This window comes from Narcine bancroftii, chromosome 13 (assembly GCF_036971445.1).
Source record: "Narcine bancroftii isolate sNarBan1 chromosome 13, sNarBan1.hap1, whole genome shotgun sequence".
Lineage (NCBI taxonomy): Eukaryota > Metazoa > Chordata > Chondrichthyes > Torpediniformes > Narcinidae > Narcine > Narcine bancroftii.
Window position 1 is genome coordinate 17,666,630 of NC_091481.1, and position 16,098 is coordinate 17,682,727.

At 40.2% G+C, this 16,098-nt stretch overlaps 1 protein-coding gene across 10 annotated transcripts in view; it reads right to left on the reverse strand.

Moving 5' to 3' along the window:
* The window catches only part of LOC138748142 (voltage-dependent calcium channel subunit alpha-2/delta-1), a 506,771-nt gene that overhangs the window by 265,594 nt on the left and 225,079 nt on the right, over positions 1 to 16,098 (reverse strand). For 5 of the 10 annotated variants that reach the window (XM_069907870.1, XM_069907871.1, XM_069907865.1 and 2 more), the window contains exons 5-7: positions 13,574 to 13,618; positions 12,533 to 12,568; positions 591 to 711 (exon numbers count right to left, since the gene is read on the reverse strand). In XM_069907870.1, the coding sequence (XP_069763971.1) occupies positions 591 to 711; positions 12,533 to 12,568; positions 13,574 to 13,618 (202 nt within the window). The remainder of the gene's footprint in view (positions 1 to 590; positions 712 to 12,532; positions 12,569 to 13,573; positions 13,619 to 16,098) is intronic. The other 5 variants (XM_069907873.1, XM_069907875.1, XM_069907874.1 and 2 more) reach the window with 1 other exon arrangement.

A 16,098-nucleotide genomic window follows, 5' to 3' on the forward strand; every position in this document is an offset into this window, starting at 1 on the left:
TGTGAAAGCCATTATGCAATTTTTTTTCACAGACTCCCTAAATACCAATAGTGCTTTCAGTTGTGTGACCATGGAATTATAATAGATATGGTTAGGTTCAGTAGCCCATTTATGGATTCAGAGCACCATGGGCCATGTTGTTGCTCCCCACAGTGTTATAGAGACTCATAAAATTAACAAAGAGATAGTGAACTGGTTAATAAAAACATAATAAGCTTACAGCAATGTATTTTTTAAATCATCTCTATTCATCTTGGACATCATTAAGCACACAGGCTATACAATTGTATCCCATTATAGATCTCCACTCACCCTCTCCAAATAATCAAACACAAAACCCCAAGACCAAAATTAATCTGCCAGGCAGGTCTCCAACAATTTCTCAGTTGCCGATTGAACTATATGATGGAAATTATTTTAATTTGAATAAGTGTGCACAGAAACCTGCTTGTTTGATTCTGAGGATCTCTTTAAAATACTAATTCTCAGACTAAGCCTGCTCGATGGTAGCAGCTATGCACCACAGAGAATTTGAAACATATTTTTCAAAAAAAATACATGCAAAATGAGAAAAAGTGGAGAATACTCACAACCCTCGTAGATGTCTGTGGGGATGTGAACAGCTGTGTGATTGAAGTCCACACGGCGGCGGAAGGCTTGGTTTAATTGAAAATCGGGTTTGATCCTTGGACGAGTTTCATTTCTTTCAGACTTTAGGTGGGGGGGGGGGGGAAGAAGAAGCAAAGAGTGAACATTTGGCAATGCTGAGCGTTCCACACAATCCTGCACTCCGGGCATGATTTCAGACTACAAGGACATCACAGCTGAAATGAGATTAGTTCATTAAATTCTGAATGCCTGAATAATCTGGCCACATAAGTTTCATTTACTCATGTCATTCATTGGACAATGACGATGCATAAAAATACAAGGTGATTGTTTTTGGGCTTCAACCACAAGGAGAAAATTTTAGAACCAGCTAAAATTTTTCAAATGTACAAACATGATTGCACTTTTATTTTTCCAAATGAAAAAAAATGCACTTTCTCATATTGAGACCCTAAAAGGTGTTCGACACTTTTGGTTTCAATGAAAAGAAAAATTGCAACATGGAGTCAGTGGAACATAAACAGGAGTTGGACGAAGACCCAGTCAGGATTAGGGATACATGGCGGGATGGGAGAGGGAGGGGGAGGGGCTGGAAGAAACTTTGCGCATATCAAACCACTTCAGTGAAGATCATTTTTCCTGCTTTCATCAAAGGGTTTGTGGCTCAATCATTTACGACAATAACAATACTTTTGTATCATGCTTTTATGATGTTTCAATGTCTCTTAAAACTAGTGAAGTACTTTTTGAAGTCTGGTCTTTATCAGAATGCAGAAAGGGGAGCAGTTCAATTGCACACTGCAAGTTCCAATAAATAACTATGAGATACTAACTGGACAACTTCTTTTACTGATCCTGATTGAGAGTTGACAGCAGTTATACTTCACTTACCTCACTTGACAATGGTGACATCGTAATATTTTTGTGTACATCTGAGAGATTAGTTTCATGATTATCAGAGAGAGAACTTGACCAACAATTAACAATTGCTAATTAATTTAATTGAAGATAACTTTTGGTATATCAGCTTACATACATTAAAGTATTGAGTAGAGGAGCTGAATGTTGTGTTAAAGTTGTATAAGACATTGACGAGGCCAAAGGTGGAGCATTGTGTGCAGTTTTGGTCGCCAAATAGCTGGAAAGATATCAATAAGATTGAAAGAGTGCAGAGAATATTTACTGGGATGTTGCTCGAACTTCAGGAACTGAGTTACAGGGAAAGGTTTAACAGGTTAGGAATTTTTTTTCCTTGGAGCCTAGACGAATGAGAGGAGATTTGATAGAGGTTTTTGTTAAAATTATGAGGAGTACAGACAGAGGAAATGTAGGTTGGCTTTTTCCACTGAGTTAGGTAAGTATGAGACAAACAAGAGGACATGGGTTAAGGGAGAAAGGGGAAAAGTTTTGGGGGAACATCAGGGGAACAACTTCACAGAGAGTGGTGGGAGTGTAGAATGAGCTGCCAGCTGAAGTAGTGAATTTTAACAATTGACAAGAATTTGGACAAGATCATGGATGGGAGGGGTATGGCAGAAAAAAGGAAATTATAGGCTATTAGTCCGACATCAGTAGTTGGAAAGTTATTGGAGTCCAACCTTAAGGACGAGGTTATCAAATTCCTCGAGGTGCATTTCAAGATAGGTCTAAGCCAGCATGGTTTCACAAAGGGAAAGTTTTACCAGACGAACCTTTTGGAATTTTTTGAAGAAATCTGAAGTAGGATAGATAAGGGAGAGGCTTTAAATGTTGCGTATTTAGATTTTCAAAAGCCTATTGATAAGTCCCACATAAGAGGTTGTTTAATAAGATGAGAGCACATAGAATTACAGGAAAGATATTAGATTTGGTGGAGCATTGGCTGATAGGCAGAAAGGAAAGGGTGGGAATAAAGGATCCTGTTCTGGTTGGTTGCCGGTTACTAGTGGCATTCTGCAGGTGTTGGGCCGCTTCTATTTACAATGTATATTGATGATTTAAATTATGGATTTAATGGTTTTGTGACTAAGTTTGTAGATAATAACAAGATAGGTGGTAGAGTAAAAAGTGTCGAAGAAACCAAAAGTTTGCAGAGAGACTTGGACAGCTTAGGAGAAGGGGCAAAGAAATGGCAGATGAGAAACAATGTTGAGAAATCTATGGTTGTACATTTTGGAAGAGGAAATAAACAGGCAGATTATTATTTGGATGGGGAGAAAATTCAAAATTCAGAAGTGCAAATTCAGGGGTTTTCGTGCAGGTTAAACACCAGGTTGGGTCATTTCAAAAGGAATAGAGGTGTTGATGAGGCTGTATGTAAGACCTCATTTGGAGTGCTATGTGCAGTTTTAGGCCCATTATCTTAGAAGGGATGTAATGATGTTGGAGAGGGTGCAGAGAAGATTTACTAGGATGATTCCTGGAATGCAAGGGCTAACATATGAGGAATGTTTATCAGCTCTTGGACTGCATTCATTGGAGTATAGAAGAATGAGAGGGGATCTCATAGAAACATTTCCTTGATGGGAGAATCCAGGACAAGAGGGCAAAATCTTAGAATTAGAAGGTACCCATTTAAAACAGTGATGAGGAGAAATTTCTTTTGCCAGAGGGTTGTGGATTTGTGGAATCCGTTGACATATGCAGCTGTGGAGGCCCAACCAAATTGGGGAAAAGGCTGGAAATTGGAACCAGATGTGAGAGATGGTTTACCTCAGTGTGGAGTTGCAGAGCAGACTCGATGGGCTGAATGGCTGACTTCTCTTCTTTTATCTTGTGATCTTGTGACTGGGTGTAGGTCAGTGGGACTAGGCCAAAAAGTAGTTTGGCACAGACTAGAAGGGCTGAAGGGCCTGTTTCTGTACTGTAATGTTCTATGGTTCTATGACAATTAATATTCTCGACTATTAAGCACACCCACAAAACAAAAATGTCAACGTAATATTCAAGTCTCGCGTCAGATGCAAACCACATATGAATTTTGTTCCCAAATGGAAATATTTTCTATCTACCTCCCCTGCCCCGCACAATCAATTAGATATACAGCACAGTAACAGGCTATTTGGCCCTATGAGTCCGTGCCATCCAATTTACATCCCATTAACCTACGCCCCCAGTATGTTTTGAAGGGTGGGAGGAAACTGGAGCCCACGCAGACGCAAAGAGAGATTATAAGCTCCTTACAGACAGCATGGGATTCGAACCCAGGTCCAGTCCCAATCGCTGGTGCTATAAAGGCGTTGCGCTAACCGCTACGCCATCTGGGCCGCCTTAAGTTGAATTTATTTGAAGAGTTTTATTTGGTTACCTTTCTTTTTTTTGGGGGGGGGGGGAAATTTGCAACCTTTTTGACCTTGTCCAATAGTTGTAATTTCCCAATTATTCTGAGCATTCTGATTAACCTTTTATTGTCCAGTGCTTTTTTTTTACAGGATGGAAACCAAAACTCTGGAATTCCCAACATCTTTTAACACCCTGACTCTCTGAACAATGAGTGAGAGTTATTTTACGTTAGATATTCCCTTTCCACTATTAAAACATGGCTGACACTGCAATATCTCTGCATTGAATCTCTTTTTTTCTTACAGCTGCTGCGTTTGAGAAATAATTATTCCCAAATTTCCAGAATGCAGTCTGTGAAAAAAGATCAGAACGGAAATGAGGCAATCCATTCCCGTCCCGAAATTTTACCTCCTGGACCTCTAGTAAATTTTACGGGATGCCTGCAGTCTGAAGTTAACTGCAGGCATCCAGAAACAACGGGACAATGAATTCCACATTATCTGCAAGTCCCGCCTCTTAATTACCGCACTTCAGCTACTCAGTCTGAACTCGCATAAGGAAATGGAGATTGCGAGTTTTTGGTTGTTCGTGTGTGAACGGCCACTCCGGAAGGTAGGAAGACATTTTTGAACGTGAATAAAAACATAAGTTGTATGTAAAAAACCTATCTAACAAAGCCACACCATCAATGTCACTTTAATTTTCTTCTGCAATTACTTTATTCCATGGTTCGTTAATTCCAGACAAATTTTACGCTGCTATTTGCATCTTTAGCACTGGAATTAGCTCAAAATCCTCCCTAAAGAAAGAAAATAAACTGCAGACAGCTGGTTAATGGCAAGGCTCATTTGATTTTAAACCTCAGAATAAAGCCATTTAAGAAAGAAAGGAAAGGGGTACAAAGGTAGAGGAGGTGCATTAATTAAATGTAATAGCAGCATGAGAAAAACAATGATAACAAACGAGTGGGTAGAGTCCAAACCCCAATGAATTGAACTAAAAAAAATCGATCACATAAATTGAGGTTTGTGAAGGAGCCCCTAATGGTGGAAAGTGACAGAAGGAAGAAATATATTAGAAAAAAAATCATCATGGTCAATTTCAACTACTGCCAAATAAACTGACAGGTAATATGAGCTGGTGAACAGCAAATTCAGTTATTACAAGCTCCACGTTTATCTTTCAGTAATTATATAAGCCAAAAGCACCAGACTGTCAGATTCAGATGGCAGTATTTACTTTTGGTTCGTCAACTATGTGGGAAATCTCATTAGCATCACAAAAAATACAGTAATTGGTGTGATCAGATACTACATCTCTTGGAAAATGCGACTCACAAGTAAACCACATACCACAAGTAACCTTGCAAAATGTCATCTCAGAACTTCAAATTCCTGGGTGTTGTTTAAAGATTATGTTATATTTTATATTGTGTATAGACATGCTTTAAAGGAGATAAATTGTGGCAGGTTTTTTTTAGTGTCGATCACAAACACTTCACAACACAGATCTCATTTAAAATGCCAGAGCTCAGCTCAAGGCAGACAAAAACTTTGAAGAATGCCTCTAGAGACTTCACAACTAAATGCTAATTGGACTTGCTGTGGAGTAAGGGATTATTGCTTTGGAAAGCAACAGATGAACGAACTCGGAAGATTAGGTCCGGTGCCACAGTCTGTCTGAGTTCAGTGGTTTTTTTAGAGAGAGAGAGAATTCAGTTCTACAGTTCAGCAGCAACATCTGGGACTGGAACAGGACAAGCTGGCAAACTTGTGGAAAAGAACCCTTGTGGTCTATACAAGAGGAGATGGCTGGCTGTATAACGTTTCACCTGATATAAGGGAAACAGAAAAGGAACTCTGTGGTAACCTGAAAGAAAGAGGTTATCGTCTGGAAAATCCTGATGAGGCAAGTTTCTTCGGCAATGCACTGAAGCGGCTGATCAGAAGGAATCAGTTTGTGTCCAACGAGCAACAAATCTCTCTCTGAAAACTGACAAGAACCTTCCTGAGTGGGAACCATTTACCTTTCAAGCACCAAAGCCTGATTAATTTCATAAATGTTAAATTCTGTGCACAGTATAAGAATTACCTAATACCATTGAACTTGGAGGAGTGAGAAGTGAGATTGGACTGTGAATCAAAGAACTTTTCTGAACTTACACACACATTACATATATGTGCGCTTAGAATTAGAAAGAGTTTAAATTAATAGTAATAGGGTTTGATCCTGTTTTCATATTTAAAGATAATTAAAAGCAACTTTCATTTAAGTCACCATGTGTCTTGGTGAATTTCTATTGGTGCTGGGTTTTGGGGTCATAACAGTGTCAATATCTCAGAGAATCTATCCTAGAGCCTCCACATTGATGCAAACACAAAAAAGGCTAGCCAGCAGCTATACATTGTGAGCTGACTGAGGAGGTGCAGTATGTCCCCAAAAAACTCTCGAAAACTTCTACAGGTGTACCATGAAGAGTATTCTAGCTGGTTGCATCATTGCCTAGTGTCTCTCAGGGCAAGAATAAACTCCAGAGGGTGTAATCCACCACAGGCTTCACTCCATCAAGCACATGTATATGAGGCGGTGTCTTAAAAAATCACCTTCTTTCCTCAAAGACCCCATCACCCAGAACATGCCCTCTTCACTCTGTTACATAGAAACATAGAAGATAGGAGCAAGAGTAGGTCATTCGACCCTTCGAGCCTGCTCCGCCATTCAACGAGATCATGGCTGATCTTAAAGTTCAGTACCCCGTCCCCACCTTCTCTCCGTAACCTTTAATACCCTTATACTGAAGAAATAGATCTAATTCCCTCTTAAATATATTTAATGAACCTGCCTCTACTGTTCTCTGTGGCAATGAATTCCACAGATTCACCACCCTCTGGGTAAAGAAATTCCTCCTCAACTCGGTCCTAAATGGTTTGCCTATTATCCTCAAACCATGGCCCCGGGTTCTGGATTTTCCCATCCTTGGAAACATCCCATCTGCATCCACTCTGTCCAGTCCTGCCAGAATTTTATATGTCTCTATGAGATCCCCTCTCAATCTTCTAAACTCCAGCGAGTACAATCCCAATTTGTGCAATCTTTCCTCATAAGTCATTCCTGCCATTCCAGGTATCAGCCTGGTGAATCGCCTCTGCACTCCCTCCATTGCAAGAACATTTTTCCTTAGATAAGGTGACCAAAACTGCACACAATACTCCAAATGGGGTCTCACCAAGGCCCTGTACAGCTGCAGTAAGGTATCCTTGTTCCTCTACTCAAACCCTCTTGATATGAAGGCCAACATACCATTTGCCTTTTTAACCGCCTGCTGTACCTGCATGCTCGCCTTCAGAGACTGGTGTACAAGTACCCCTAGGTCTCTCTGCACTTCCCCATCTCTTAGTCTATTGCCATTCAAATAGTAATCTGCCCTCCGGTTTGTATTACCAAAGTGGATAACCTCACATTTATCCACATTGTAGTGCATTTGCCATGTATCTGCCCAGTCCCTCAATTTATCCAAATCACACTGGAGCTTCCCGACCCCCTCTTCCGTGCACACAACCCCTTCGAGCTTAGTGTCATCTGCAAATTTGGAGATATTACATCCAATCCCCTCATCCAGATCATTAATGTAAATTGTGAACAGCTGGGGTCCCAGTACAGATCCCTGTGGCACCCCACTGGTCACCGCCTGCCACTCAGAAAATGAACCATTTATCCCAACTCTCTGTCTTCTACCTGCCAGCCAGTTCTCAATCCACATCAATACTTTGCCCCAATCCCATGAGTCCTGATTTTGTAAGCCAGTCGTTTATGCGGGACCTTATCGAAGTCCTTTTAGAAGTCCAGGTACACCACATCCACTGGCTCTCCCCCATCTATTTTACCTGTCACCATCTCAAAGAATTCCAATAGATTTGTCAAGCATGACTTACCTTTTGTAAATCCATGTTGACTCTGTCCGATCCCTTCTCTCCTAGTCATATGCTCCGCTATTACATCCTTAATAATGGATTCCATCATTTTGCCCACTACTGATGTAAGGCTCACCGGCCTATAATTCCCCGCTTTTTCTCTACCCCCCTTTTTAAATAGTACCCAATCCATGGGTACTGATCCTGAGTCTATCGAGTTCTGGAAAATAATTCTTAAAGCATCTGCTATCTGAATGGCCACTTCCTTAAGTACCCTAGGATGTAGATTATCAGGCCCTTGGGATTTATCTGCCTTCAATCCCATCAGTTTCCCCAAGACCATGTCCTTAGAGATACTGATTTCTTTCAGTTCCTCCCTTGCATTAGTCTCTATGTTTCCCAACATCCTTGGGAGGTTATTTGTATCCTCTCTTGTAAAAACATCAGGGAAAAGGTACAGGAGCGTAAGATGAGGACTCAGCGGCACAAGGATAGCTTCTTCCCCTCTTCCATCAATGAACCAAAGACACTGCCTTACTTTTCGTGCACTAGTGTTTTTATTTGTTTTATTTATAGTAACGTTGTAAAATGGGTATACTATGAAAATGTTTGCACTGTGACGCTGCCACAAAACACCGAATTTCATGACTTGTTCCTGACAATAAATTCTGATTCTGATTCTAATCTGGGAAGAAAGTAGATGAGATCTCTCACACTGTTTTTTCCAAACCCTCACCCAGTTCTTCACAGACAACCAAGACAAGATTAACTCACACCATTTGTCTGCGGCCAAGGCTGAATTTGCAGCAAGACTTGGATGAATCTTCATGGGAATTCAGTAAAACAGAAAGGCATTCAAATTAACTGGGAGCGATTTATGGCACAGGAATGCCCTCCAGAGGAGCCTGTCTATAAAAAATATATTATTTTCCTTTAAATGCAATGACATTATAAAGAAATAGATCCATCTCCGGAGAGAACTGATATGTAATTAAAAAAAAGGAATGGAATGTCCCACAAGAAATGGTCCCAACAATATATTTTCCATCTATTCTAACTTGTCAGCTATTTCACCATGTTTTAGATTGATACTCCCCTTGAGTGTCAATGCTAAATTTTCATATCATGGAATTGGACACCAAGATCCTTCTGTTCCTCAATAGTCCCTAGGCCGTACCATTCATTGTGTACCCCAATCTTCAAAGCATTTTAGTTTCCATATGATTATTGGGCACTCCCTTTCCTTGTTCACTCTCTCATCTTAATATACAAAAGACCTGGAGAAACTCAGCAGGTCTCACAGCATTCATAGGAGACAAAGAAATATAATCAATCTTTCGGGGCTGAGCCCTTCAACAAGGTATAAGCAAGTCAGGCCTGAATGAAATGGTGGGGGGAGGAGGGAAGAAGGGGCGGGGGGGGGGGGGGAGGGGGGGGGAGGGAAGCACAGTGTAGAGCGCCTCGAAAGAACCGAAGACTTGTTGATCCAAACCAAGGCTTTTATGAACTAAAAGACTGGAGCATATCACAAGTAGGTCGACCAGCCCAGAATGACCTGGTCTGGCTAGGAGCAATCCTTTAAGACCTGCCAGTAGGTATGGCTTCGCTCTCAGCCAATCACAGTCATCCTACACTACCATCTGTACATATACACATTTGTGATAGAATCTGTACGATCACACACAGGCCAACAGCCAAGAGGTCATAGGGGGACATGGAGAGAAGGGCAGGATAAAAAAAAAATATGAGAATTGATTGGGGGAGGGCAGCAGCTCTGTGAAGGCAGAACTGGGGGAAGGAGATAGAGCGATGGGGGAAAGGGAGAGAGAGAGCCAGACAGACAAACGATGGGAAGCTGGAGGAAAGAAGACAGAGGGATAGGGAAATAGGGGGATGAGAAAGGGGGAGGAAACCAGAGAAGTTGATGTTTATGCTATCTGATTCGAGAGCACCCAGACGGGGTGCTGTTTCTTCAACTTGCAGCTGGTCTCATCATGGCACTGCGTGACACCATATGAGAAACCTGCTGAGTTTCTCCAGCACTTCTGAGAATTAACTAAAATTTCAGCATCTGAGCGCTTTCTTGTTTCGCTCTCTCATCTTGTTCTGGTTGAATTCCAATTGCCACTTTTCTGTCTACACAACTAGTGTATTGTTATCTTCCTCAGTGTCCACCGCAAGTTTTAAAGCACTGCAAATATCACAGCAGATCTGTGCACCACCCCATGGAAGGGGTAGAATTTTCAATATTTATGTGCACAAGGAAAGTGTGAGCAATCACTCCTCTGCAGCCCAGTGCAAAACTGAACTGCTAGGTTTCCACTTGGAGGAACCAAACCTATTCATTGTCAGTGTTAGAGAGAGGAAACGTCTTTATCCAGAAGGTGGGAGTAATTAATAAAGCACATGGTTAAGGTTAACAACTTGGAATGTTTGAAAGCATTTAAGTGGAGGTTTGAAGAACATTTGAGGGAGAGGGAAACTGAGGATTACAGCAGTAAAGTTAGTAGAGCAAGACTTGGATGAAGCATGCGGACACAAAGTGGACATAGTATTGCTTTAAATATTTCATTGAAATCCAATTGAAGCCGCCTTGATTAACTTCCAACAGTGACTGTAGAAAAACCAGTGAGCAAAATCAAGATATAAATAAGCCACATAGACCAAAATGAGCATGAAAGAGTTATTTTTTCTAAAATCCCTTATTTGCTGAAAACCAATAGTCTTACAATGTTTGAAAATCGTGCGTTGAGAAACAACTCTCAGGAAGGGACTTGCACACTGGGATTCAGAAGGCCCCATGGCAAACTTATGTGATAATTAGATGGTAAAGCCTTGTTGAAATCTAGTTCACGTCACAGAAGATAACCTTTGCAATATGAGCTCTCCCCTCATTAGTTTGGTGTTGGGTGTTACAAAATGGTGTTTGGGAATTAATCCAAGACTGTGGTTAATTGGTATATCACTCATGTCCAAATTTTCCCACTGGAAGTAGAACCTGAAGATTTGCTCAACGTCTTATAGTTTGATAGCTATAGACCTCCGTCATTAGAAAAGGGTGAAAGGGCGCGCTTTTGTTTCAAAAGCATGTTTCAACAAGTTTGGATTTGGGCAAAAGGATGCCATTGTTTTCTACCCTTTGGCACCTCAAAAGTGAAAGGGTACCATTTTCTTGGGCTGGAATCCAATGACTGTAGTAATCCAGCAAAGTCCCTGCATACATTACAACAGGGGTGGCCATTGCAATGAACCAAAGTCATTGAGACTTGACTGCAAAAAATATCAGTCTTTAGAAGGAAATATTTTCAGAAATGATAAAAGTACAAACATGTTGGTCAACAAAAGCTATTTACAACCATTGAAATGTATATTCAAAAACATAGAATTGAGGTTGCAGCCATGATCACAAAAAAAACAATTAATTCATCACAGTTGGTTTTTTTTCCTGAGGCTGCAAGACCTGATGGTTTTTTTTCTCTCAGTTAATTCGAAGTTTCTTCCCCAAACATTCAAAAGATAAGTGTAGAAAAGTGGCCTCTTTAATCAGTGTGTTAATCACATGTGCTAACATTTAATGTTGACAGTAGTTCTTAGTGCCTCAAAACAAGTATGATTTGGAAATGTGAATGTGAATTAGATTCATTTCTTCTCAAATGACCTGCATTTGATATCAAAACAATATGTCAATTAAAAGGATAAAGATGTACTTGAATTACTACCGGAGTTGTAAGCTCCAGAGTCTCACTTGTTAGTAAAGGTTCCATTATTGGAACGTAATACTACATTTAGAATGAAATATACATGAAATATTTTGACTTTTGTATACTGTAAGACAGACAGAGAGTCGTCACTTTGTCCAGCGCCCCTCACAGAAACCTACAGTACCTGGTATTCCTGGGCGGTGTCCCCTCCAAGTACTGACCAACCCTGACCCTGCTTAGCTTCCGAGATCAGACAATCTCAGGTGTATTCAGGCTATTAGGTTTCTGTCTAATAAGTTGTCTCTGGGCTGGCCGGTGGGTTGTCACTTTTACCCACGGTGATGTCACTAAAGGTCAAATAGCTGGCAACCAAATCACCACAAGAAATCACTAGGATGTTGCCAGGACTTCAGGAATTGAGTTACAAGGTTAAACAGGTTAGGAATTTATTTCCTGGAGCATAGAAGAAAGAGGGGAGACTTGATAGAGGTACTCAAAATTATGAGGGATTGAGATAGAGTAAATGCAAGTAGGCTTTTTCCACTGAAGTTAGACGCGATACAAACCAGAGGACATGGGTTAAGGGTGAAAGGGGAAAGGTTTAGGGGGAACTTATTCAGACAGAGAGTAATAGGAGAGTGGATCGAGCTGCCGGCTGAAGTGGTGAATGTGGGTTCAATTTTAGCATTTTTGGTCAGGTACATGGATGGGAGGGGTATGGAGGGCTGTGGATTGGGAGTAGGTCAGTGAGACTAGGCAGAACGCTAGTTTAGCACAGATTAGAAGGGCTTGTTTTCTGTGCTGTAATGTTCTGTGGTTCTAAGAATAATGCAACAGAATCTATGGGACCTCCAGGGTTGGAGAAGAGAAAAATCAGGAAGTGATTTTAAATTTATAAAAGCACTTCTTTTAAAATTATTGAAGTATTCTGGGAAGTACTTCAGAATTAAATTTAAAAGAAAAACCATCGGGCAGTTCCATCTTTTGAAAATTGTGTATCTAGTTGTAATCTAAATTCATCAGATCTAGGATCTAATAAATCCACATAACCTTGAACCTCCTGAATCCTTGGTCTTGCTTTAAAACCTGTAATAATGAACACCGTTACTCAAGAAAATCAATTAAATATGCAGTTATCAAAGTGTTTATCATATTGTAGTCAACAACTAAGAGGTAGGGACATTTGCTTCTGAAATGTATTAACATAACACCCATGGTTGGTACTCAGGATGGAACTTCCTATGGCGGCACAGTCAAGAAACTCCCATTTTGTTAATATTGTCACTCAAATAAGTATCCAGCCAAGCTTATTAGCAGTGGTTAGGGGGAAAAAAAAATGAGGGAAGTATGAGGCATTCCCCGTCAATAATCTAGGCTCGGAAAAATGAAAACCCTTTTTTTTTTTAAATAACATATCGTCTCCGCTTCACTTTTACTAGCCACAGTATGGAGAATGCACGAAAGGTGCGAATAAAACAAGTTTTAAATGCAACTTCAGAGTCGCAATTTTGTTCTAAGGGACAGCCTTTCTGCACTGGGAACGTGGCTGATCTCATTTGGACTCACAATTCTGAATTTAACGTTATGTCTGCTTTCTATCAGTTTAATTGCAGGAAGTTCGTGCGCTCTGCTCTTTAGCCTGTGGGCATGATAACGAGCTGGGATCCACATTCGGCAATAAGCGAACAAGAGCAATTGGAGCTGGTGCAATTACAGTTGACAAACACTTGCACTATATTTCCTCAGCCTCATGCCCAGCCATCTGAATCGCTCCCATCAGCACATCTAAACCAAAGTAAACAGGTCATTTCCCTACCAACGGACAAATGTTGGAAATCATTAAGTGATTTGTGTTTTTTTTTATTTTTCACATGCAAGCCACAATAAGCATCCACTGCACAGATTATCTCAGGAATATTAGCCTCTTTGGCATCATGTCCAGCACATTCCACAGACATCTTAATCAAGGTGCTAACTAGTTATTTCCTTGAGAATCACTGGTAGTGATCAAGTAAGAGGCCCTAAATAAAGGGAAGAGTGAGGGCATTGATGGATTAGATAGAACACTGGGCTAATTCAAATCATACTTACACTCATCAGGTCATCTTTTGCATTGTAGTATGCCACATCATTATCCTAATGAAAGAAAGAGAAAAAGGGATAATTAATATACAAAAAGCTTTGCACCTTTCAACAGTCCATAGTAAGGTAGTCCTGAAAAGTCAAGGAAGCCAAATTCCGATATAATTAAAAGGATAGGGTATGGTGATCTCCTAGATCTCCTGACCCATAAAATGCATTTTATTTAATTAATTTATCATGTCCATCTTCCATATAAAGTAAATCCCCTGTTATCTACAATTCAAGTGACTGGCAGCCTCAAGCGACTGGCAAAAAATTTGTGGAAAATAAACAGGTTAAAAAAAAAACATAAGTTTAAAACTGCCACGTGTCACCGATAGTTGACCAATCATGCAGCGCGCAATCTCAAACAATTCACACATCTGGTATCTCCCAATCTCCATGGGTGCCATGGACCAGGGGTTTCATGGTATCACACTTATATATTGCAATCAGACTACTCTTGTCAAGATTTTTTAGCTATAGTTAATATGTTAACATTTGGTTAAATGCTTTTGAGTTAAAGAAAAAGAGAAATAAACAAAAAATGGTGAAGGTTGAGAATGAACAATATAACAGAACTAGGTAAAAAATTTGAAAAAGAAATTCGTACGGACCTATGAATACAACAGATCCTGAACTAATAGGAAATTCACCATTTAAAGAAATTCATTCAAGGAAAACGGTAAACCATAGTAACTTGATTGAATAAACTGACTGGTATAGATTCTGGTACATTTCTAACAGCCTAAAAAAGCTAGGTATATAATTTTAAAAATACACATTTGATTAAGCAACTTCAAGATTATAGTTCAAGTGTCCACTTTATCTGGAAATCCAGCTGGTTTTGGGCATACCGTGGATGAGTTTCAGTCATGGCAGCTGAAGCCATTTTGCTACCATTGGGAAAAAGGTACAGGAGCCTAAAGACGAGCACTCAATGGCGCAAGGACAGTTTCTTTTCCACCCCCCCCTCCATCAGATTCCTAAATAATCAGCCAACCAAAGACAACGGCCTTACTTTTTCACCCCCTGCCATCAGATTCCTAAATAATCAACCAACCAAAGACACGGCCTTACTTTTCATACACTATTACTTTTATATTTTGATAGTAATGTCGTAAGATGGTTATAATATGAATGTTTGCTCTATGATGCTACCACAAAACACCCAATTTCATGACTTGTTCACAACAAATTCTGATTCTGTCAGGCCTGAGAATTCCACAACACAAAGGTTCCCAGTAACATTCTTCTGCTCAACCTCCAGCAAGATTTGTTTGCTTGGCTCGTGAAGTCATTTAGCCACATTTTAAAAGTTTCATTCAATCCTGCTGTATATTCACCTTCATCAGCATAATGTGTATACCATCTCCTTGTGTGTGCTTGAAGCTCAAAATGAAATGAACTGATATTAAATAAGTAGCAAAGAAATAAGTTACAAAACAAACATCTGCAAATGACATGGTATAATTAACAAACTTATATTCAACACTGATGCCCAGCAGGGTGCTAATGCATTACTTCATTCTGGGTTTTCCAATCCCAACACTTACAGGTACATAGATCCAGAATTTTTCACACTGCTGTGCCAGGAGCCCCTGCCTTTCTCTATACCTTTCCAAACTCAAATGTGGAGAATCTACCAGTGAGGGTTGGTGTCGGGTACCGTGGGGTGAGTTGGGTGGCTGCTTTGCACCAAGATGTCCTTCTCGAGGTTGCAGCCTGACCAGCAATGGTAAGTACAGGCCATTGCTCTGGACTGGCAACAGCTTCTCACCACCCAGACTCTCTATCGGAAAGGTGGGAAGATGAAATTGAGCCAACAATCAGACCAATGGCAGATCAGGATCAGCGGTTCTTAGAATGAGCAAACAGTTATTTCTAAGGTTCATTCGATAAAGGCTTTGTGGATTTGCATTGTATCTGAAAGGTTGCCCATTTTCACCAGATTTCACCAGTTGATCTCAGTGGACACATCTTGCTTCTACATCTCATACAATATCAAACCTGGTGAATGAATTGCTAGGTTCCACTGAGTGCTCCTTTAAGTATGCTGCTTGGTTTCAGAACAAAGAGCTACTTTCCAACATTAATTCCCATATTTATTATTTTATGATGTGATATCTTGCGTACGTCATGGTGCTCAGTTTTTAAACTTTGTTCTTGCATCGTTCAGGACAAGGCCCTTCTAATTATTTACAAAGCACTCAAATGAGCAACATAAGAATAAGATTGCCAATTCCAGATAAGGGCATCTAGCAGGGTCTCCTCCATTATATCACAATGAAGGTGGAAAACTAAGATTCAGTTACCATAATGCCTCTTCTAAAAACATAATCTCTAACAATAACTTCTAAAAACATCTGATACTTGGAAAATGTGCTGATCTTTGTTTCTTTCTAAACCCTCTTGCATTTCCTGGTAATTCTGGATCCTGAAGACACAATCTCATTCTGACAATAGAATACCAAGTGTAATTCTCATGGGTGGGA